Below are 24,976 nucleotides of genomic sequence, written 5' to 3'. Positions count from 1 at the left end.
CCCCCCCCCCATCTATAGTATGTCACTATAGATGGCCAATTATCATTAAGCAGCTTTTATAGTCCATATGGTTGGTTGGAGAAATCCCAACTATCATGACCACATAATTGAGAGCCTGAATTACAGGTTAGGTCGTTTATTCCAGTGAGTCGACTCGCTGTGCTATTGTTTGAGAATATTGCCTCAATATACAATGTCTTTGTATTATTATTGTGCTCGTCACGTCGTGTCGTCGGTCGGAGCCAATCAGAGTGAGTTCTGAGGTTCTCCGGGGAAGGCGGAGGAAAGAAGGGCCATCGAGTCCTTGGACTCACTCTGGGGCAATTTTAGCGCATCTGTTTTAAAGCTGCCTGCCGCAGGGAGGAGGTATTCATTTGCAAGAAGGGGACAGGACAGAAGAAACTTTTTTTTGTCAGATCAGTAGGGACTCGGGAGTGAAACAAAGAAACAGATGCGCCAGTTGTTACTGAAGGAAAATGCTGTTTGTGTACACAGACATTCCCGTTTAGGTTTAGACACTCTTTGAAACGACTTTGATTGGATTTTACCAGTGGTGGAACCGTCCCGTCACCTGAAGTTGGCTGTGTGTGTGGCGTTTCTTTCTATGGACTTGCAGGAGCCGTTTAAATGCAATTCACCTTTGTGGCGTTCTGAGGAAAAGTGTTGATTCTTTCTGCCAAAGATCGCTTCTTGCACAGCCGCACCACAGGGAGCGCTCCGTTTGGATCAGTCACCATGACTCCGTTCATCTTCTGCACGCTGTTTCTGCTCAAAGTAAGTATAGGACATTCACCAACTGCTACATTATTAATGTTCACACATGACACATCAATACGGATATTTTACACATTGCAGTTCTACAATCAAATTTAAATAGGGAAAATAGCGCTCTTTTAATGGGTTGAGAGAAAATACATTAGAGTTTGTTTTTGTGTGAATAACAAGGACCGCAAATAGTTGAATAAAATTCCAAATCCATTGAAATGAACTTTTTTCTGGGAGATGTGGCCTGCAATTTAAGTCAACATTTCCTAAACTCAGTAGGCCTACGTTGTGAAATTGTGTCATTAATGGCACGTTGTCATATAATTAAAACATGCCTCATTTATATTGAATATAATATTTAGTAGTAGGCTAGTAGCTTATCATGTGCACAATTAAAAAATTATATACCAATTTTACTAAGCCATATAGGCTACTATTGAATATAATATTTAGATAGTAGCTTATCATATGTGCACAATTACAAAATTATACCAGGCTGCGTTTTTTTACTGAGCCATTTATTATAGGCTGCGTTTCCCCTAATCCCTTCTCCTTGTAGGTAAGCTTATAAAACATGCATGTACAAGTAAAGTTGGGTAATTTACAGAATCAGTTTCCATCTTCCCATCAGAGCAGCAGGATCCATTTTCATTTAATACTCCTGTCGTTTGGGGAGGGGGCGGGTTAAGTGTGAGACATGAGAGAAGACCCCATGCAGAAAGACAGGGTTTACTTTACACACCTCGGCCCTATAGCTATGTGTGGTAACGGTGGTCTTTGAAGCACCTATTATGGGTTTTAAAACTTTTAATAGCGCCTTTGATAGCATATTATCACGCAGGAGAAGTAAGTGTGAAAAGACTACCTCCTTCTCTCCTGCCTTTTCCACACAGTCACAGACAACAATCTGAATGACACTTATCTCCTCGACAGGCTGCCTCTGGGGCTTGTAGTCTCGTTTTAACACGTCCTTGAGAACCAAACGTTTTCCCCCACAGATCAAAGCGCTCAGATAAACCTTTCCCATTAGATTACACACAGTGTAACGCCATTCAACCCTAATCCCCAAGATCACTATCTGTTTATATATACACGGGTGTATAATAGCAACAACCCGTACTGTATTTCAAGCCTCTTTTTTGGTCGGATCCTAATCTAAAAGTTTATCAACCTCCCATCAGCTTGATCCCCCCTGAGCATTTTGAACCCTAAAATGTTTTATTTTCTTCAGTCACCGCGTTTAAGTTTATTGTAGCCTGCATGCCCACACCACCACCCTGCTTTAATGTTATGAATCTGCTGCTTCTAACATCTTGTTGTATTTCGTTTACCAACCGTGCACGTTAGACTGCTCCATGTTGGCACGTTCAGGGCTTAAGGCAATTCCTGGTGAAAAATGTGGCGTGGTTTTGCAGCATTGCTGGGGTCTGGATATCCGGAGCAGAGCAATTATCTTCATTTTCTTATGGCCTGTGGTGGTGGGAAATGGGGCCTAGTTTTCTAACGTACCCATTTGAATTTCCAGTGGAGTTCTTTAGGGGTTGTGGGGTTTGGTGTGTGTGTGTGGGGGGGGGGGGGGTCCTCAATGGGGTCAATATTAAGTCACAGCACAGCTCTCACTAGGAGACTTACTTGAAAAATAATAATACTTATTTGTATTTTTATCTCTGGAAATTTGACAAATTATTTAAAGGATAATAATTGTACACTCTGGGTCCTTGCTGCTCCTTGTTTCAACATAAATATCACAATGTGATTTGTATTTGTTTGCCAGTGATGTATTGTGCAGCACATGTTGGAGTGGAGGTTTCATCTGTAATGCTTAGTGCTTATATGGAGGCAGAAAGCCATGGGGGTCAGTCAGTGTGCAGAGAGACAGACGGGGTCACGGGGACAGTGAGAGAGAGACAGAGAGACTGACTGAATACAGACAATATAGGCCCGGAGAGACAGAGTAACGCTTATCGGATTCAATTACTTATACAGAAGGGACATTGCAAAAGATAGAGTTATACAAAATTAAGGGACAGTTAGAGTTAGATAGACACAGAGATAAAATGAGACAGACTGAGTGACAGCGAGCCCTGCATGGTCTTTCATGTTGATGTTCAGATCAGATTCACACCCCTGACTACACATTCACCTCATCACGTCAAACAGGACCTGTTGTGTAGGGCCTACACAACTGTGTGTGTGTGTGTGTGTGTGTGTGTACGTGTGTGTTGAATGAGTGACTCAGGCAGCCGTAGTGTTGAGGGCCATGCATACTGTGTGGTGGTGGTCCCCTGCTCTCTTCCCACTAACCCTGCAGATTGCGGCTGCTGAGCAACTGCTGCCCTGCCTCTTTTTTTTCCTCCCATGGGGCAGATAAAATCTTATGTGTATCATGGCTTCTTCTTTATAGTTCTTTATAGTGGTTAACTGTTTGAGCGGTACTATAATCGCTGTGCTACGCTAATGATTGTTTACATATTTCCAATCACACAGAAGGGCAGACTAGCAGAACGAGCACTGAACCGTACATTTGTGTACGAAATAGATAAATAATGTTTGATTAGTAGCTAGTAGCTACAATCATTAAATAAGTGGAATTGATACTGACTCATTCAAATGTACTCAGTTAGATATCGTATTTCACTGCTCAGTAGTAAAAGGCTTTCCTTTTATGTGTATTCCACATTGGATAGTGCGCCAAGCAGAGTATAAACTTTACTTAAGGTTTGCACATAGTATAATTCTGTGCTGTGCTTTGTTAATTAAGCAATATGTTTCAGGAATGCCAGAACACATTACACTAGTTTTTAGTCCCTTCTCATTTTTTCTCTTGGTAACGACACAAATTGATTTCAGACTCCTGCTTCTCATAATATACAAAGCATTAAATGCTCGTGTGCTCCCCCAGGTTGGCAGAGGAAGTGTAGCGCCCAGGATTACATTAGATAATTGGCACTGGGTGAAAAGAAAAACTGGGTTACAAAATCGTGGGATAAAAAAAAATGCTCGTGTGCTTCTTACGGAATGCCATGTCATCCTCCAGCTGTAGAAAGAACATATACGGTCAGAGAATTTTCTTACAGCAGTGGCGTTCAGTTATGTTTCATAGAAGTGTGTGTGTGTGTGTGTGTGTGTGTGTGTGTGTGTGTGTGTGTGTGTGTGTGTGTGTGTGTGTGTGTGTGTGTGTGTGTGTGTGTGTGTGTGTGTGTGTGTGTGTGCTTCCATTCCAAACGGAGTGGTTTGGAATCAACACAGAGGTGAGAACAAATGAGTGAAATCACACTGCTGTTCAGCAGGGTTAGATCCCCCACAGAACCATTTTGTAACCCATGGCAGGGAATTAAAGTGCATATTAATTTATTCAGCATAGCCAGCGATCTACCCTAATCCCCTGTTCTCACAAGAGTTCCGTTCGCCACAGCTGAGAGAGAGAAGAGAGACTTGCAAAAGGAAGGCAAAGGTATAGGGTTCGATCCAAAGTTAGATATAGTGGGTTTTAAGCCCTGAAACATCAATGGGTACAGAATATAGATACACAGACTAGACATTTGCAGCGTTTCCCCCCCCTTTTTATGGGAGTATTTGTGCGTCTTTTTTTTCTTGTAAAGCTTTTACAAAGACTCCAAAAACCACGTTATAAATGTAACGACTCATAAAATGCAATTTCTCACTCTTGTTTACATCGACGCCCTGTTATTCAAATTGGCCCCATGCATAATGTTCAGTCGGTGCAGTGAATTCGTGATCTAGTAATACCATGCCATACCAGTACATAAAAATTTATGGAAATTACTTTTTACAATTTTACTTATTAATCAACACAGGGGTTGCTGACTGTTACAACTCTTTCATTTAATGAAACGTTAACGGTGCAATGGAACATATTTGATTGGTGCCATTCTTAACTTTCTTAAAGTCATTAGGCTTCTGCATTGCGTCTCTGTTACCACTCTCTTAAAATGCTGCCATTTTAACTCTATACTTGGCACCGCTGGATGAAGTGCCAAGGCTGCTGGCAGCTCCTGTTGTTGAGCAGAGTTCTCTCAGTCAAACTCATGGATCTAAAGCAGACCTGGCTGGCCTGGCCCAGACTGCCTGGAGATAAATACAAAACAGCCAAGCTGCCACCGCCTCCAAATATTTATCAAAGTGCAGATATAGAGCTGAGGGGTTTAGCTATTGCTTTCTGAGGAGGTCCATCTGTCGCGTGGAGCACGGCTAGCCAACGTTAGCTAGATGCGTCCGGGCCCCGGCGTATGGCTCCAGGTCATTATGACTCAAGCTTGAGTTGGGGTTATTGCATAATATTTGTGCAAATATATCAAAATGGCAGTTTTACAAAAAAACAACACCGATGTGCTCTCATGCAGGAACTGGGGCCTATACTACAAATCAAATGGCACTAGCGAATATCAATGATTTGTATTCCGTCTCTCCGATTTCTTTTTACAATTGCAAAGTTTTTTTTAACAGATTACAAAAAAACGTAATGCTGTGTTGTTTTAATCACAGATTACACGCATTTTTCTGAAACGTACAAACCAGATTTTTTTTGTCATCGGCTGTACAGCTGGGCATGGCCAGACTAATATCTCAATCTGTCGGGGGGCAATTTATTAATAAAAAAAATCCCCTTTTTTTGCACTGGCAGATTGGTCTGGTTTCCACCAGGCTTATACTTTGGTCACAGACCGCCAGCTCCATGCTGCCTCCCAGTTAACTGCCTGCTGGGACCTACAACCCTTAATGCTTGTGATCTGGGGTGCTATTGGCCGGCTCCCAGATATCATCTGGGCCGTCTGTAAAGTGCTGCAGTAAAACTGCCTGTTGTTGGAAAGAGGCTGGACTTGGTTTCTTAGCTGCTTCCTCTCTAGTCCATTCTGACCTGTGATCAGATTCTAAACATCTACATCCTGACAGTTTTTCTGAAAAAGCTATGTTTCTATGTCGATTTTTCAAAAATAGCAGACCTACAAGCTCGTAGCGTGCCACTCGGTGGCGCGCTATGAGCTTGTAGATCTGCTGTTTTTCAATAGCTAAAGCATAACGTAATGCTAACACCAAAAGGGGTTTCCGCCCAAAATGGGCTAGTATCAGCATGGTGGAAAGATTTCAGAGTGTTGAGACTGGAGGGCTGGCATGAGTCCGTGTGTGCCTGCCTGTGTGTGCGTGCGTGTGCGTATTACGTGCGAGTGCGTGCATGCTTGCATGTGTGTGCGCGTTGGCATAGATCTTTTTTTTACTGAAGTATCACATAGGCATGGGTTAGGTCAGGGTTGAGGTTATAGCTTTGAGGTCGGGGTAAGGAGATATGGAATGAATGTAAGTAAATGCAATGGCCACAAAATTGACACACACACTTGACACACACACGCACAAAGTGTGTGTGTGTGTGTGTGCGCGTGCGTGCGTGCATGCATGTTCTTGCGGTGGGATCAGGGCGGGGGAAGGGGGCTTCATTGCAGGCTGTACAGGTTACCACATGCACGCTGCATGCCTGTGTTCCCTGGCAGCAGACTCACTCCAGAGACAAAGAGAGACATCAGCGCGTTGTTTGCTTGTTACTTTTCCCTCTAGCCTACAGTCAGGAGGCTCGCTGTTCCACATCTGTTTGCTCTCGTCAACCCCTGGGCACATTACTACGGCCCAATCTCCCCTTAATGTGTGCATGTTTAAGATGCCGTCGTTTTTAGGGCCTGTGGTGGGGGGTGGTTGGATGGGGGGAAGGGGGGGAAGGGGGGGGGGGGGGGGGGGGGGGGGCGTAACACTGACCTCCACACAGACACACACCTGCAGGGCTGGGACTGGAGGGGAGGGGTGTGGGGGGGGGGGGGGGGGGGACTTCAAAGGCCCCCCGCTCACCCAAACAGATACTCACATGCTGGGCAGACCCAGCTAACTGACACCCTGGCCTGGGGCTGAGACAACCTAGCTCCTTTATGTGTTGCGCTCTGTTTCTGAAGATGACAACATGCTCAGTACACACACACACACACACACACACACACACACACACACACAGTGTGTACACACACACACAACCAAACACACACACACATGCGCGCACACTGCACACAGTGTTATGTACACACACAACTGACTGTACACAGTCATTGATACACACATTTATTAGACTGTACATGCTGCATGCGCGCGCACACACGCATACCCACACACACACACACGTCAAATGTCATTCACGGTAGCGATTTGGAATGTGTCCGTGTGGGAGGGAGGAAGCCGTACGTTTTCCTTCTTCCTTCCTCCTCTTCAGTGTGGGTGTTTTCATGTCTTAACTCTTTCCACTGGCTGTAAGGCCGTCTGATTGAAGCCAGCCATTCCTGTCAGGCCCGATTCATAAACTTTACTTGCATGCTGCTGGTGAGGTTGCATGCCGTACACTATAGTGGATATACAAGCTCACAACGCGTCACATTCGTGATGTTGACGACGTTGTGCGCTTGTTATTTACTGAGCCCGACAGTGGCGAGGCCGAGTATATAAATGAGGCTTTGGGCGCCCACTCTCCTGTACAAGCCCTCAGGAATGTGTGACCTGGTCGTCCCACTCAGACGGGGCTCTCCATTTCCCCGCTGCAGATAAGACATCGGACCGCGTTCTCGGGGTGAAAACTGAGGCAGATTAAAAGATATAAAAAGGGTCCATTTTCAATCCACCCACTCCGTTTTTTTTACCCCAACGGCGAGGGAGTGGGCCATATGCGTGTGTGATTTCCTTCCCACATGTGGTCCAAGGCACAAAAAGTCCCCCGAACAAAAGCAAAATCTGTTCTGCAGAATAGGGCCTACAAAAGACACAGCAATGTGTTTTCCCCGAGAAGTGGCGAGGAGGGGCTTATTGTTTATTTGTGTGCCATGCATTCACGTACAGTAAAACAAAGAACACTGGTCTCAAAAGGTCCAACATGCTAACACAGCTACCGGTTTAGCCATAATGTCTTATGTTATACATATTTTTTGCATGTAAGTTAACTTGCAGCTTTTCTTGAAGGTTGCTCTTGCAGATTCCTGTGCCAGTCAGAAGTTCACCACGTCGGGTCAGTGCTGCAGTCTGTGTCCCGCTGGCTTCCAAGTCGAGGTAGAATGCGGGAAAGAAGACACCAAGTGTGCAGCATGCCCCAAGGGTGAGTAATTATAATGTAATGATACTTGTACCTATATACAGAATACAGAATACTTACCTTATCATTATCACTGTCATGTCTCTCAAAAAGCTTTAGTTTCCACATGGCGGGGAGCTTTTAGACATGTCCGCTTCACTTAAACACTCCCTGACGCTCAGAACGGACGTCCAGATTCTTTGGAGAAGCCGCTGAATATCCAAAACTATCCAATATCCAAAACTATGGCATGAACTTCCCATTGCAATCAGAACCGCAGACTCACTCCCAATCTTCCACCGTAGTCTGAAAACCCACCTCTTCAGATTCCATCATAGCCCCTAGCACTTGCACTAGCCTCGACAACCTCACAGGTGTATGTAAAGCCTAAATTTATGTAACTTTAGGTAGCATTTTTATGCAGACATAGCACTCTATAGTGTGTGTGTGTACTCTTAGTTTCACTGTACAGATATTCTACTGTTCTTCTAGGTTCTTCTTAGCTTGCTTGATCCTTGATGACTATTTCTATGTATTTGATGTATTACCATGTGTAGTTGTCGCTTACTGTAAATCGCTCTGGATTAAGAGCGTCTTCTAAATGCCTTAATTGTAAATTGAATATCCGTGTCGAATCTCTACTCCTGTCGTTTTCCCACAGGTACTTTCTCCCCGTCCGAGAGCCTGTCTCCGTGTCTCCCGTGCGCCCGCTGTCCGGTGGGCCTCCCCGAGGTCGAGCTCTGCTCCGCCGTGCAGGACACGCACTGCGAGTGTGGCGAGCGCTTCTACCTGTGGCGGGACGGCGCGAGCGTCGAGGGCCTGTGCGCCCTGTGCTCCAGCTGCAGGCGCGGGGAGGGCGCGGTGCGCCCGTGCGACGCCTGGGGCAACACGCAGTGTCGGCTCTGCACGCCGGGAACGTTCTCCGAGGATCACAACCACTCCAAGGCCTGCCAGACGTGTACCCGTTGCTCCGACAGCGAGGTGGAGATCAGAGCCTGCATCCCCAACTCTGACACACTCTGCATGGGTGAGTTCAACTGTGTGTGTGTGTGTGTGTGTGTGTGTGTGTGTGTGTGTGTGTGCGTGTGCGCGTGTGCGCGTGTGCAATGTTTTGCTTAAGTAAAATATCAATACTGCAATTTAGAAATACTACAAGCTCGCAAGTGTGAGCTTGTAGATCTGCTATTTTCAAATGCTGTTTTCAAGCATATAAATAGTAGTGTGGTAAAAGTACAATATTTGCCTTTGAGAGGTAGTGGAGTAGAAGTAAAAGTACTGGAAATAAAAAAATACCTAGTACAGTACTAGTAAATATACTTAGTTACTTTCCACCACTGGTGTGTGTGTGTGTGTGTGTGTGTGTGTGTGTGTGTGTGTGTGTGTGTGTGTGTGTGTGTACTTGTATCGCTGTACTCGTGAGGGTCTAACGTCCCCACCACAAGTACAGTAGAGTTTGAGAAATAGATATTGTGATGAACATTGCCTGGCCCTAACCCAAGTGCATTGGATGTTTTGTGGTTACAAAAAGACATTTTGAGTTACGCTTGCAATTAGGGAAATATTCAGGTTGGGGTTTAGGCATGGCTTAGACATTTCGAGGTTAACCTAACGATTATGTTTAGGGCTTAGGGTTTGGGATACGCCTGATTTATAATTGACTTAGTTACACATTTGTGTCGAGCACCGAAAACGATGAGGCGATGGCAAATTATTATAATGGCATTCATATGGCAATTTTACGAATGGCATTCGTAAAAGTGGATTCACAAGTCTAGTAATACAGACGCGTGTATGGAGGGAGGGACACACACAATGGGATGGGATTTTTGTGCTGCGGCTATTCAAAAATAGAAGATTAATGCACAAGCTCCCAAAGCTTGTACATCTGCTATTTTTGAACATTTAAAAAGACAATCTTGAAAGCTTGAGAACTATACTGATTTAGAAGGCATTCGTAGAATCGGCCTCAGGTCTTTAAAGGGTTAAAGAAACATTGCAGGGAAAAGTAGCAAAAGTCCAAGATGAAAGGAGGGGGGGGGTACATGTGGTCAACACCTGCACCCACGCCAGCTCGCTCACTAACACGTCCGTGCCCTGCATGGAAACCTGAGAGAACGCAGAGAGAACAGGCCTCTTTAAGTGCCAGAGCCCAATTGGCGTGAGCTTGACAAGATCTTTAGGGCAAAGCTTCGCCCCCCTCCCCCGTCACCCTGACGGCTCCCCAAATGGCCCCTACACTCGCTCTCCAGGAGTGAGCAAGGTCGTCAGGCACGCACGCAGGGGGCGCCACAAGTCGTGACCCGCGCGACCCCAGAGAGGTCAGCGTAGTCCCGTGGCGCGTTTGATCCTAAAATAGGCCAGGACCGCAGGAGGGCAGATGAGGATAGAAGAGGCTAGGGCGAGGCCTCCTCAACCCCACAGGAGACCCCCGCTCCGCCTGCACGCTCGGCTCAATCTGTCCTTACATCGGCCATGCTGGCTTCTGTGGGATTATTTCTGGCTGTAATTTACGCAAGGCCCAAATATGTTGTTCACGCAGGGTGCACGTGCTGCGTGTTCGTGGCCGTCTCCGGGCGGGAAACCTTGCATCTCCACACTTCATCTTCCTCTTTTTTTGTAAAGTGAATGTCCTACTTCGTCATACAAGAGAAGGAGTCTGGAGTGTGGAGTCTGTGTACATTTTGGAAAGAGTGAAAGTGATTAAGTGTGTCTGTGGGGGTTTAGAAATATTATCGAACCAACGAAATGTACCAACAAGAGCTTGTGATTAAATTACTCCACCAGATCCGTCTTGAGTGACAGGATGACAGCCAGGCAGCGCTGTTAGGAGGCAGGCGGGCAGATCACAACATTACGCAAGCGATCCGTTTTTAACATAATAGAGTTCAGGCTCTATTATGGCAGGCATTACTTTGTATTTTAGAGTTCCTCATATGAATGGAAACGCCAATTTCATATGAATGGAAGCATTGGAAGTTGTCAGGTTGTCACTTGTCAGTTATAAAACTTGTAATGCTCTGTTAAGAGCCAGGCAGGCTGATCGCACAATCATTACACAAGCTTCCGTTTATAACGGGTATTATTTTAATACAGTTATATTGGTTCGTATTTTAACGCGATTGGAAATATTTAAATATTTCTAATTAATTAACATGCTAAGGTACCTCATATGTTGACAGAGTGATAGATTTGTAGAGATAGACAGATGGATGGATAGCTAATACAATCTTAATTAACGTCCTAAGGTACCGGTACTTCATATTTTGACGGCCGTGGGCCGGCCTTTAGGCGCAAAGGCTGCACCTCCTTGTTCTTTTGCAGTCTGGTTCGAAAGCAGGCGTGTGTGTGTGTGTGTGTGTGTGTGTGTGTGTGTGTGTGTGTGTGTGTGTGTGTGTGTGTCCGCCCCCGTCCCCGTCCCGTCCCCCAATTTCCTGAAAAGTGACACTTCCGGGGCATATACTGTAAAAGGTTTCCCGAGACAGCGACGATGTGTATTCACCACATCGCTTTACACGTATACCTAACATGCCTTCCTCTCTCTCTCTCTCTCTCTCTCTCTCTTTTCCCACAACTCAGACAGGAAGCTGCACATCCTGGCTCGCCCCGCAGAGTCCGACGGCTCCCGTGAAGGAGTCGCTCCTCGCTGGCCAGGCCTCCTAGACGAGATACTGGACCTCGAGGAGGAGGGAGGAGAGGCCATGAGCCCGGCCCCTGGTGGTGGCGATGCCGGGTCCCCCAATAATAAGCACACCCCGTCGCAGGACGACGAGGCGGCCGGCAGCAGCAACAACAACCTGGCCAGGCTGGCCTACATGTCGGTGCTGGCCGCGGTGGTGCTGGGCCTGTTGCTCTACGTCGCTTATAAATGGTGAGCTCTCGTCCTTAGTCAGGGAGCGACGGATCCCTCCTCAGCCCACCGGCGGCATCTGTCCGGTGGTCACGTTTTGTGCAGTGAAAACCTGCGTTTGTTTAAAGCCCATTGAGACCTGAAAAAACCTATGTTTCTATATCAGTGGTTCTCAAACCTTTTCTTGTCGAGGACCCCAACATTTTTAATTGGCCACCGAGCACCATCTGATATTTTCAGATAGGGTTCGGTGCCCCCCCCCCCCCCCCCCCCAGAAGAAAAGATTTGAGTTAAAATAGTTTGCCGTGAAAGAATATATACAAAGATTTGCACACATTTTCACGTTTCTTTGTGTGTGTAAAAGAAAAATGGTTAAAGTGGTTAAAAGCTAAAGCGACACATGTGCATTCCAGGTCTCAATGGGTTAACTCTTGGAATGAACCACTTAAGAACGCTGTATACTGAGAGCTTGTAGATCTGCTATTTTCGCCAAATGTTTGCCAATATTTTCTGATTGTTGGCTTATTATGACATGCCCCGGAATATGGACACACATGGTTGACGTGGTTCGATGTTAGCTAACTGTGGATTTTGACGGGTGCCATGGAGAATCAAGTTTATGCATTCTTCACAAATTTGTGAAATCAGCCGCTGTAGCCTTTTGGGCAACCTAAGGGTTGGGTCATGTATATTGGCATCTCAATATGAAACAACATGCAACACGTCATTCCTATCTGATATCTACACACTTAAACCAACTACAGTATAGGGGTGCCCACGCTTTTTTGATTTTGAGAGCTACTTTCAAAATGAACAGGTCAACAAGATCTGCAATGCTGATTGGTGATATATCTACCCACCAGATCTACCCACCTTGCTGAAAATAGTTTAAAAATGTACGTGCTGAAGTTATAAGACAAACGCACTTGGAATGGGAAATAGAGGGGGAGAAATGGAATTGGTAGGCCCTTTTTGACGTCAATCAATCAAGTCACATTCAAGTGGCAGATGCCAAAAACTGTTTTTATTAAATATATATAAATTATACCTTTTGAGGGGCATGTCATGTGGTCTTTGTGATCTACTGGCAATCTACCTTTTGGGCACCCCTGTAACTACAAAGGCGACGTGGTGCCGATGGGGAAATATACTGTCAAAACCACCAAAAGTGATTGAATCACCAGTTAAACGAACCAGAGTTTTCTCTCTTCCAAATCTTAATGGAGGCAAGTTTACATCAATTGCATGTGCTCAAGCCACAAATTTTCCATTGTGGTGGAGCGGAGAGGGTGGTGTTCCCCAGTATGAACCTCACACAAGCAAGGGTTTGAGGGACTTAGTGGGAGCCATCTACACTCTACAGTATGGAAATGGGGGGGGGGGGGGGGGGGGGGGCTTGTATCTATTTTTGTTATTTTGGGGATTTCTTCAATGTAAAGGGCTGCAGCCAGATGCAAATGGCTGTGTGGGTGTCCTTGGCATGGAAAAGTTGATTGACTCACTCAACACAATTTAAGTAATCTATGCCAAAAATATGAAAGCTGTGATCTGGTTTTGTTCTCTCATCACTTTCGAACGAACAGCAACGGTCCGCATTCTCATAGCTTTTTCTTCAACATAAACAATAGTTATGTGACTAGAACAGCCTTCATGTGTAGTTTACTTGGACTTTTGTGATTTTCCACTGGCGCTGGCAGTTTTCATCTGACAGTGTTTTGCTCCGTTCTCCTCAGCTGGATGTCGTGTAAACAGAAGAAGGCCTTGTCGAAGGCCCGTGTTGAGCTGGGAACATCTCCAGAGGGAGAGAAGCTCCATAGTGACAGTGGCGTTTTCCTGGACTCCCACAGCATCCAGGACAATCAGCCCAGCAAAGGTACTACATTATTACATGTATTATTGTCACACTCGCCTTACACAACTTATTTCAAAGTGTCAATCTGTGCCCTTGACGACTTTCACGACTTTGTGTCATTTCTTTGGGGGTACAGATGACCCTCGATTATACTAACCGTAGGTTGGTGTTTTTTCCGTAGGAGACGCGATCCAAAAAATGACCCTCCATTCACTCCTGCTATAACCACAATCTTTGCGCCGTTTTTCTCTGAATCCTTTCTCCATCCGCTGTTAGCATATTAGCACTTCTAGCAGCACCGAAGGAGTTACAGTAGACTGACCATACGTCCTCTTTTCCCCGGACATGAACCCTTTTGGGGGGCTGTCCGGGTTTTTTAAAATAAATTCCTTCAAATGTCCGGGGTTTTGCGCGTATCTGTGCAGAGACCACTCACAGACCATTAAAGCAGAATGCACGTTCAATGGTTCATTTGGAAAAACACTCTTGAGTGGCGGACTTCCAGCCCGAACCCCGGAATGTGTATTATTATTCATAACTCAACTCTGCTTTTCTAGCCTGTATGCGCTCTGTTCAGATCAAAGCAAATTAGGCTCGCTGCTCCCAGCTGCAATGACTGAGCTCTCCTCTCCGTGAATGAATGCAATGCCAAAATACGATGCCATTTCACCATTGAAATGCAGAAAAAGTAGGCTACTCTTTTAGTCGTGACCAACGAGAAGCAGATTGTATTGTCTGTCGGCCCTAGCTGGAACTTGTGTCTGTTGCAAATAAAAGTTGTGACCTGCCCCTGTCAACACTGTCCTATGGCAAAGTAAATAAGTGACATGGTTACCAGCCGTGTCACCAGCCACATCCCATACACTAAAATATGGCATTCATTTATGAAGAAATCTAAAAAGATGACATATGGATATACAAGTTCTCTGCTTCAAACTAACGACTACAGGACCTCAGTGTATTTTAAAATGGATAAACATTGAAAAAGTAAAAACCCAACTCATTTTATTTCACATCTTTGAATCCCAAAAGGTTTTCCTCTGGCATTAAATGTCTCATTCCTTTGTGCAGTCATACTCATAACTCAATATGCGAGTTGAGATAAATTCACACTGTTTTTGTTGGCCTTTATTGGTCTTCTTAGTTCACAATGGTGAAAATGTCTTATTGTTCCACAACTGAATTAACAGCGTGACTCATACAAAGCACTTTTGTTTTTTACAGAGATTGTTTTTATATTTTCTCCCACAACTCGCTTCTACCCAACCTCCCCATCCACCCACCATCCTTCCCCACGAGGCCAGACATACAAATAACAATATATATATACATGTATAAAACCAATAAGTTGGGTACATAATTTAAGACGGACACAAAGTCTTACGATTATTATTGCGTCTTATTTCCACAGGCAGCAGGCGGGACAGCAAGCCAGACAACCGCCTCTACGTCAACCTTCCGCCGCACAGGCAGGAGGAGGTGGAGCGCCTCCTGCAGGAAGCGGGCGGCGCGTCGGGCTGGGGTTGGTGGCAGCTGGGCTCGGTGCTGGGCTACGAGTCGGAGCAGCTGGAGGTGTTCGGGCGAGGAGAGGCGCCGGCCCGCACCCTGCTGTCCAGCTGGGCCCAACAGGAGGGCTCCACGCTGGGACTGCTGCTCTCGGCGCTGGGACGAGTTGACAGGCCCGACGTGGCCTCGCTGCTCACCTGTCCCACGCAGGGCGTGTCGGTGGTCTGAGGAGCCGCGCACACACACACCCACACAAGACTGACATGAAGGCCCCTTTTCCACCGGGGTTGAACCAGTTCGGTTCTTTGTTTTCCCCGCCTAATATTGAACCAGTTCATGGTGTTTCACCGCTGAAAATGAATTGGTTCAGAACCCTAAAAGTTGGTTCGGAACTGGAACCGAAAAATGGCCGCCGGTTCTGTGAAAGCACCATAAGGTTCCAAGAATCTAGAACGGAACCAGTTCTAGAAAAAAAGTTCCTTTGGTGGAAAAGGGGCCACAGACTTTAACAGTGGTTCTCAAATGTTTTTATTATTGTTTTTATTTCAACGACACCCGTAACTCTGAGAGTGTACGAAATGGAAGCAAGTGGACCCATACTGGTTCCATTCATACACTCTCAGTGTTACAGAACTATAAGGGTCCGTTTGGAACCCCCCTCGAGGAACGCTGAGGGTCCCCGGACCCCACTTTGAGAACCACTGCTGTGCTATAAAGACAAGTACGGGAGGGAAACACCCCAACTCCCAAACCTCCACTGGAAGGACTAAGGAGGCACTCTTAACGTCAGCACCCTGGCGACCTTTGAACTCAAAGGAGGCCGGCAGAAACGGCGTTCCTGACTCTTTCCATTGAAATGCATTTTTTTTGTACTACCACGGTTTACAAAGGGAATTAAAACAAAAATGTTGTTTATCTGTGCCCCAGACTGTGCATGTCAATATGCAAGTTATCATGGAGAAAGCCAAATGAGATGGCATTCTAAATTAATTGACGTGATCGTCCCTATCGAGTGTATTTGCACCAGCGAGGAGGAGGTTATTTGATCGATCAACCCAATCGTTCTCACCGACAATCTGATTTGACAGGAGGAGGAGTGACGTTCTTCAGTTCTACACCAAATAAAGACATCCACCCGGGCACCCGGTCCACGGAATGTGACTAATAATGTAACTACCCTGTGTTATCCAATACTAGGGTCATCAGGTTCTGCACCTTCCATCACAGATGCTTCAATGAATTAGGATTCAAGATGAAACCAGAACCGCCTGGGCCCTAGCCCTGATGTGACCCGCACTCACCTAAATAGGCCTACTGTAATTAGTTGTGATCACTACAAGGACACCTAAGCTAGAGGTCCCTAGTCAGTTACTTGCCATGGAGGGACATGTGTGTACAGGTTCTGAACAAAACGGAACAGAACGTACTTGGTCATATTATGATGGTGTCACGTCATGGGGCCAAAATAGCCTCCACACAGAATGTGAATATCTTTGAAATTAGGTCAATTTCTCAGCACAAATAAGAGCAATCAATCTGTATGAGATGAATGAGGCATCGCTACCAAAGAGCTTGATGTGAAATATTCGCGACACGTTTTCTGATCGTTTAATATTATGATTGCCCAAAAAGGTATTCCTTCGTACACCAGGCCATTACACTAATAATTTGCAGCGGTAGAGCTAATTAGTGTACTCCTACAGTGTGATGTACGACCGGAATGAAAATATGCACACTCAGCCTTCCGTGGCACATGACTAGACACCTCTGGCATGATGTCAGCGTACGCCAAGGAAAAGCATACATGTTAAACCAAGCATGAAAGCTCTCTGAATTCTTCTCTGATGATGCCGGTGTCTTCTCTTCCTCTTTATGAGACCAGATGTTATCTATTGTACAGATAACGAGTACTCGTTCGTTTCAGAGCCAGGCCACGACTTCATATAGAACGCGATAGACTCACTTCTCTCTAGAACAGACTTTAGATGCTTACCACATGGTCTCTTCTCTTAAACACTGTAACCCTACATCATTCGTTAACCGGAGTCCCCTAGATCTATAGTCTGTTACTACACCCTCCTTTTTGCCTCGTCTACACACCAAATATCGTGGTTCAAGTGGTTATTGTGTTCACTTGGTGTCCCGAGTATTCTGCGTTGAACAGAAAGAATGAAAAGGATACCACGGGAAATTAACTTCCTGGAGGGACAACATCGATGTTATAACCACTTTAGCTCTACAGTATAACTTTGTCATATGGCAAATAGTGGAAATAGCCGGGCTACAAGCTCACGTTGCATTGTGATGCGTGGCCGTGTTGATCTTGTAGATCGGCTATTTTCTTTATTTTTGAATTAATTTGAAATGAAGTGTTTGGAAATGTTTTGCCTATAATGACATTGCCCAAAATATGGACTCCATGGAAGATTATTTATCTGCGTATACATGGTACACCATGGCTCCCAATCGTTTTATCTAATGCCAAACACGTACGTTTTGTCTATATTCATAATTTGTATGTCTTGATGTGTTTTTATATGTTTTTATTCCAATTAATAAATAACATTCACAACTGAATCTGAATATGTGATTGCTCAGCTTATGTTCAGTTTGATCACAAATCGATGCTGTTTAGTAATCTGCACATAAGTAACATGCTGTTGCTGTATAATGATTGGTGTTCAACTTGAGGGAATCAAATTGGGTTTACACAGCATTGAATAAACAGCCCTCGCCATGGATGAGTTTATAATGTCTGAGAAAAAAGTATTTCCCTTAAGTCATTTGTGATTCACACTGACTGTTTGGTTGCGTGGAGTTAGAATTCCATGCCGCAAAAACTAAAAGGAAAACAGATGAAAGTCTCTGTTTGGCTTCTGATTTTCTGACACTAGGGCATTGTGGTCATCGCTATGTTTTATGTTCCCCAGGTTCTGTGTTCCACACTCCCTCCACCCCCAAAAAAGGTTCTATTTTCCCCACTCAAAATAATTCTATGTTCTCCAGGTTCTATGTTCCCAAATCCCCGTCCCTCAAAAAGGTTCTATGTTCCCCGCTTAACCAAAAACATTTCAATGTTCCTCACTCAGAAAAGGTTCTATGTCCCTCACACAACCAAAACATTTTCTATGTTTCCCACTCCATTTCCCTCACTTTTTCATGGTTTTCGACGATGAAAAAAGATGAAAACCACTTAAAATGACATGCTATAGTATGTTGTCAAAAACCATGACAAACGACATAATATAGTATGTAATTTGTCATAGTTTTCATTATTTCTCTCATTATTTGTTAAATCGTGAAAACCATGAAAAACAACATATCATAATCATAGTATGTCGTCGAAAAGCATGATTTTCATAATTGTTTTATCGTCGAAAACGGTGTAAAACAACATACCAGTACTATAGTATGTTGAAAAACGACATAGACCTACTTAGTATGTCGAAAAACGACATACGGACGGACGGAGTGCAAAACATACTCTCCCCATGCCTTGGGCCTGGTGGAGACAACAACTGGGACACTTGATAGGTCGTACAGTGAGGAAGTACAGTCTGACTTGGCAAATTCCATTCCCTATCCAGGGTTTAGTGTGTTAGAACATTTCCTATCCCAAAAGCGCTAAGGAAAACCAGTTAAGCGAGGTACTTAAGCAGTTTCGAAAAGATAAACCCCAGAAGAAAGAAGGAAAGAAAAAAAAGGTTTCTGCACATAAAGAAATCTTGGTCTTAATGTATCTCCTCAGAGTGTGCATTATTTCCATTTGCACACTTTTGGTAGATAAATGAACACTGAGACTTTACTGTGTGATTTCTCGGAGAGGCGTGATGTGATCCGGGCTCCCTCCTGCGCTGTGCTTTGCTCAGAGCCCAAATCTGTTAATGATCTCTCTTGCCTTCACTGCTAAGTGAGAGCAGGCTGCTCACAGGGGCCCGGGGCAGCGCTGCACTGCATGCCGTCACGCACCCCAGCCGGGGCTGCTTAACTGCGGTTTAGAGCGCACAGCCATGGGGCCTGTGGTATGCACATGCACTGGGAGGCAGTGGTGGAAAGTAACTAAGTAAATTTTTACTTATAAGTACTGTTACTGCACTTAAGTACAATTGTGAGGTATTTGTACTTCACTTGAGTAAATCAATTCTCCAGTACTTTTACTTCTACCCCACTGCATTTCAGAGGCACATTATTGTACTTTTACTCCACTACAATTATTTGAAAACTTTACTTGCTATTTACTTTGTAGATTTTGAATTAGTATTGCCCAAAAGTTACATTTACATTACCACGTCAGCCCAATATATATTTCGGCCATTTTGAAAATAGCCGATCCACTTGTAGATTTCAAAATCTGTTTCATACATTAACTTGTGAAATGGGACATTCATTCTGCATGATGAGTACTTTGTACTTTTGGTACTTTAAGTACATTTTGTATTTTTATTTATAGTATTTATACATTGCAGTATTGATACTTTTACTTAAGTAAAAAACAAATAGAGTACTTTTTCCACCACTGCTGGGAGGAAGGAGGGGGCTGGGCCAACGAGGAATATAGGGGTCTGGGTACTCTGTGTGTGTCTCTCTCTCTCTCTATCTGTCTCCCTCTCTCTGTTTCCCACCCTCTCCTACCTCTCTCTCCCTCCCTCCCTCCCTCCCTCCCTCTCTCTCTCTTTCTCCATCTCTCCCTCTATATATAGAGTACGTATATGTGTGTGTGTGTGTGTGTGTGTGTGTGTATATGTGTGTGTGTGTGTGTGTGTGTGTGTGTGTGTGTGTGTGTGTGTGTGTGTGTGTGTGTGTGTGTGTGTGTGTGTGTGTGTGTGTGTGTGTGTGTGTGTCAGGGGCCTTCCATCATTAAACCGGAGTGCCTTTTAATGAAAGCGGTCGCTCACTTTGATTGCCTTTATGGCTGTAGAACATCTGGTGTGGCAACATGTGTGCCTTATGTGGCAGTTGCACCATATGCAACACTTGAAAGGCTAAAGAGTGCAAATGCCATCTGAATTGTAGGTGAATTTTAGAGATGAGTTTTTAATTACGTATAATTACACATCTTTATTAGAAGGCACGGTGGAAGGAGACAGGATTAATCAATAAAATAAATGTCATTAATGTTTGTTGCCATTTTGTGATATTTATGTTATTTATTTTGGACATGGGTGCTGTAGTTCAGCCTACTGTGGAGACACATGCTGGAACTTTTTACTTTGAAATGTTTTGTAGTTTCTGAGTTATTTAACTTAAACGCCCAATGCATTCTCTATGGCAATAGCACAAACTTTGGCATGCTACTAGTCCTACATACTTACACAGTTAATATCACTTTTCTCTCTGCACAATTAGCCACACAACGTCCAAGTCAAACGCATGCCAAACACTCACTCAGCAGTCTCAGCCCACTGACTCTAATTCAATGTCTTATGATTATGAATATAATTAAATGTAAATGTGTCTTATAAACCCATGGGGGTTAGGCACTTTGTGTGCAGAACACGAAAATAAAATAATCAATCAAAAATCAATCAACAATCAATCATAGCAAAAAGAGTTGAAAGTGAACAGCGCCAACATTGTCCAGTTGAAAATGAACTACGCGTCTACGCCGACACGCCATCCATACGACGTTGATACGCCGACCTCTCTCTGGACGGCGTATCAACGGCGTATCAACGTCCGCTCACGCCGTCGAACAGTTTTTGACTATTTTTGTGTTTTCAGACAGTTGAAAGTGAACTGAAAATGAACTACGCCGACACGCCGTGCACACGACGTTGATACGCCGTCTCTCTCTTGGACCGCGTAGTAACGGCGTATGGACGTCCGCTCACGCCGGAAATGTAATTTCCTCAGTGATAGAATGAATACGTTACAGCTATATCTTTAATGGATTTAACAGATGGAATGAATTATTAAAACTAGCCTAGTCTTTAGTGGATTTATTTGATACAATTAAGCGATGGAATTAATAACTAAATGTCTTTTAGTAAAGAAGTCAAATGTAAAAAAACATTTATATTAAAATAGCTTAAAACGTGACAAATGTATTTATTTGTGCTTGGTGCTTTTAGGTTTGGTTCTTCGTCAGGTCTGGCTCTTTAGTCCACTGGTAACGTATGCGCCTTGTTGATATGAGGTCCGGGGTTCGCCTACCAGGATGTCTCACACTTAAAGACTTGAGACGGTAGACCACTGTTAATGAACTTTTAATGATTTGCGAAAGTTAAATGTTGTTATCTAAAATGCCTAACAACACCAACGACGGAAACATCTAGCTGCCCTCTGAACACTAGCCGCTTTACACAGCGAGTGAGTTGTAGTAGGCCTAGGCCCTACATAAGAAATGCATGCATTCGTTATTTGATCCCTGCGATTAATCCAACTGGTGTCATCATCATATACATAACATTATTACAGTCACCAGGGGGCGCTCTGTACCAAGACGATCTGACGACGAACTGGAAGAAAATGTATGGTGTGTGGTCCTGCTGATTGAGCTGAGCAGGAGCCTGGAGGACTTCAATCCATCCATGCGGAGGTCAGAAGGTGAAAAGGAGGAGGAAGCAGCCATGGCGTTGCATTCCCCTCAGCTGTATGGATGTATTGTGACAATCGCAATCCACTGACTCTCTGGAGTCTGGAGGTGATGGAAGGAACCCATAATCAGCCACACTCAGCGACAGATACAGGTCCATGCGGTCCAGTGGACACCTCAATGTTAAATTAGCATCCCCAAAACGTAAGTCTATGCTTTGGAAAATGGTTAGAATAATAAATGTAAAGTATATGATTTGAACATGCCAAGTACATCTTTAAAACAACTTTATTGACCCTTAAATTCCTTGTTTATCCCCGAAATGACTGCACAAATACAAAACACAGGTTTTGTATTTTGTAGAAATATAGGGCGATAAAACATATATAGTGTATTTGGCCACTCATTTATCAAAGAAATCAGGTGCCCCACTGTACCGTTATCCATCATCTAACTGTAAGACACATGCAATCAACATGCTTCATATTCCTATGCTTATACATTTATTTTACGTTTATCCTTTCATTCATCGTTCATCGTTTATTTTGATTAATCATTTATCCTTTCATTCATCCTTTCATTCATCGTTTATTATAACTACATACTACATACCTACATACTTACACCTAGAAATCCCATTAAAACCTATTTAGGTTCATCTTACGGTGGACATGTTTGCCTGAAAAGGAATCTTTGAAATGTTGCATAGTTTTAGAAATATAGTGTTTTCAAATTTGAGTAATTTACAATGGGGCTCAATGGCAGATAAAGCACTTTCACCTACAAAACTCCCAAACGCCCAATGCATTCTCTATGGCAATAGCACAAACTTTGGCATGCTACTAGTCCTACATACTTACACCTAGCAACCCCATTCTAGCCTACTTAGGTTCATCTTACGGTGGACATGTTTGCCTGAAAAATAATCTTTGAAATGTTTCATAGTTTTAGAAATATAGTGCTTTCAAATTTGAGATATTTAACATGGGGCTCAATGGCAGCTCTATAGGCACGTCAAAAGTCACTTTCACCTAGAAACTCCATTCACACTTTTTATTATTCAGCTTACTGTGGAGACACATGCTGGAACTTCTTTATTTTTAAATGTTTTGTAGTTTATGAGTTATTTAACTTAAACGCCCAATGCATTCTCTATGGCAATAGCACAAACTTTGGCATGCTACTAGTCCTACATACTTACACCTAGCAACCCCATTCTAGCCTACTTGGGTTCATCTTACGGTGGACATGTTTGCCTGAAAAGGAATCTTTGAAATGTTTCATAGTTTTAGAAATATAGTGCTTTCAAATTTGAGATATTTAACATGGGGCTCAATGGCAGCTCTATAGGCACGTCAAAAGTCACTTTCACCTAGAAACTCCATTCACACTTTTTATTATTCAGCTTACTGTGGAGACACATGCTGGAACGTTTTTATTTTGAAATGTTTTGTAGCTTCTGAGTTATTTAACTTAAACGCCCAATGCATTCTCTATGGCAATAGCACAAACTTTGGCATGCTACTAGTCCTACATACTTAAACCTACCAACCCCATTCTAGCCTACTTAGGTTCATCTTACGGTGGACATGTTTGCCTGAAAAGGAATCTTTGAAAGGTGTCATAGTTTTAGAAATATAGTGCTTTCAAATTTGAGACTTTTAACATGGGGCTCAATGGCAGATTTTGGCACGTCAAAAAATCACTTTCACCTAGAAACTCCATTCACACTTTTTATTATTCAGCTTACTGTGGAGACACATGCTGGAACGTTTTACTTTGAAATGTTTTGTAGTTTCTGAGTTATTTAACTTAAATGCCCAATGCATTCTCAATGGCAACTGCACAAACTTTGGCATGCTACTAGTCCTACATACTTACACCTATAAACCCCATTCAAACCTATTTAGGTTAATCTTACGGCGGACATGTTTGCCTGAATAGTTTTAGAAATATTGTGCTTTCAAATTTGAGAAATTTATAATGGGGGTCAATGGCAGATTTTGGCACATCACTTTCACTTAGAAACTCCAATCACACACAAATGCTGGGACTTTTTACTTTGAAATGTTTTGTAGTTATTTAACTTCAACAGATTTAAAATTAAAACTGATTTTGGCACCTTAAACAAACATTTTCACCTAGAAACTCCATTCACACTCATACTGTTGATGATGTCTTGTATATTTGTATAATTATGCTGGGTGCTGGTGCTTTGGCATGGGGGGTCAGATCAACATATAGAATGAATTCTGTACTGGCCATATATGGAGTGTGTCTTGAATGTACAGGGTTTAATGAGGTCAGATCAACATCAGAACATTCCTGTCAGAACAGGAAGGCCGGGTGGGGTGGGATCAACATGGAATCTCAGAACAGGTCAGCTCCATATATGGAGATCTAAGGGTTTGAGGTTAGATATAGAGTTGCTGGCCAGCTCCATATATGCAGATCCAGGAGATGATCCAGTCTTCTCCATGTATGATTATCCAGCGTTAGATGAGGTCAGTGTCGTGATCTTCATATACGGAGATGGCCATATGGTGGCGTGACGTGTCACGAGACGTGATGTCAGGAGGTGTGACCATATATGGAGGCGTGATGCCACGAGGATGACCATATATGGAGGTATGATATACGACTCTTTTTAAATAATGGGAACCTATTCAAGTCTGATTCCAGTGCTCACTGTTTTACAATTTCAGGCATGTTTGACAAGCCACACAGTATTTCTGTGTTCACTGTCCAGGGACTTGTCTCCCCATACAGCCTACTGTCACTCTGGTCACACCATAATGATGTAATGACAGTCCTTTATTATTATACCCCCCCCCCCCCCCACACTCACACAACCCCCAAACCTTGTCAACACATGCCCCAGACAGATGGAGGGAGGTACTATAGTACAATGATGGTTCCCAAACCTTTTATCACAGTGGTTTTCAACCATTTTGATACCAGGGCCTTTAGTCTGCATTTTAGCCACAGACCACCATTTGATGAGGTTTAGTTTTTTTTTTGCTTTTGTCCACAATTCCATTCTGTATTTAGGAGAGATAACAGGCAAACGTTGATCAAAAATAACAATTCTTCTACATTTTCTAAGTAATTCAGACAATAATTTAACTCTTGGGAGCATAACATGAATGGTTTCATTTTACACTCTCAAGAGTTAAAGATCTATAAGGGTCCATTTGGTTACCAACTCTCCATCATTTAGCTGGGGTCCACCTGGAACCACCTCAAGGACCACTGGTTGAAAACCACTGTATTTAGCAAGACCCAAAAAGGAAATTAGACGTTTGGGACCCAAACTAAAATAGCAGATCTACAAGCTCACAACGTAAGCTTGTAGAT

General features: G+C 43.7%; 1 protein-coding gene across 1 annotated transcript; it reads left to right on the top strand.

Annotated features, from left to right (window-relative positions):
• Positions 1–331: 331 nt before the first annotated feature.
• Positions 332–17,667, top strand: nradd (neurotrophin receptor associated death domain). Its single transcript, XM_083760588.1, has 6 exons — positions 332–774; positions 7,771–7,903; positions 8,541–8,906; positions 11,456–11,747; positions 13,460–13,599; positions 14,990–17,667. Exons 1-6 carry the CDS (start codon positions 736–738, stop codon positions 15,310–15,312), a joined length of 1,293 nt encoding a protein of 430 aa, XP_083616714.1. The 5' UTR covers positions 332–735; the 3' UTR covers positions 15,313–17,667.
• The last annotated feature ends 7,309 nt before the right edge of the window (positions 17,668–24,976 follow it).

Source organism: Protomyctophum parallelum (genome assembly GCF_964188405.1).
Source record: "Protomyctophum parallelum genome assembly, chromosome: 3".
In the NCBI taxonomy this organism is placed as follows: domain Eukaryota; kingdom Metazoa; phylum Chordata; class Actinopteri; order Myctophiformes; family Myctophidae; genus Protomyctophum; species Protomyctophum parallelum.
The sequence above is the reverse complement of the archived record's forward strand: the minus strand, read 5'-3'. Positions and strand labels throughout refer to the sequence as shown.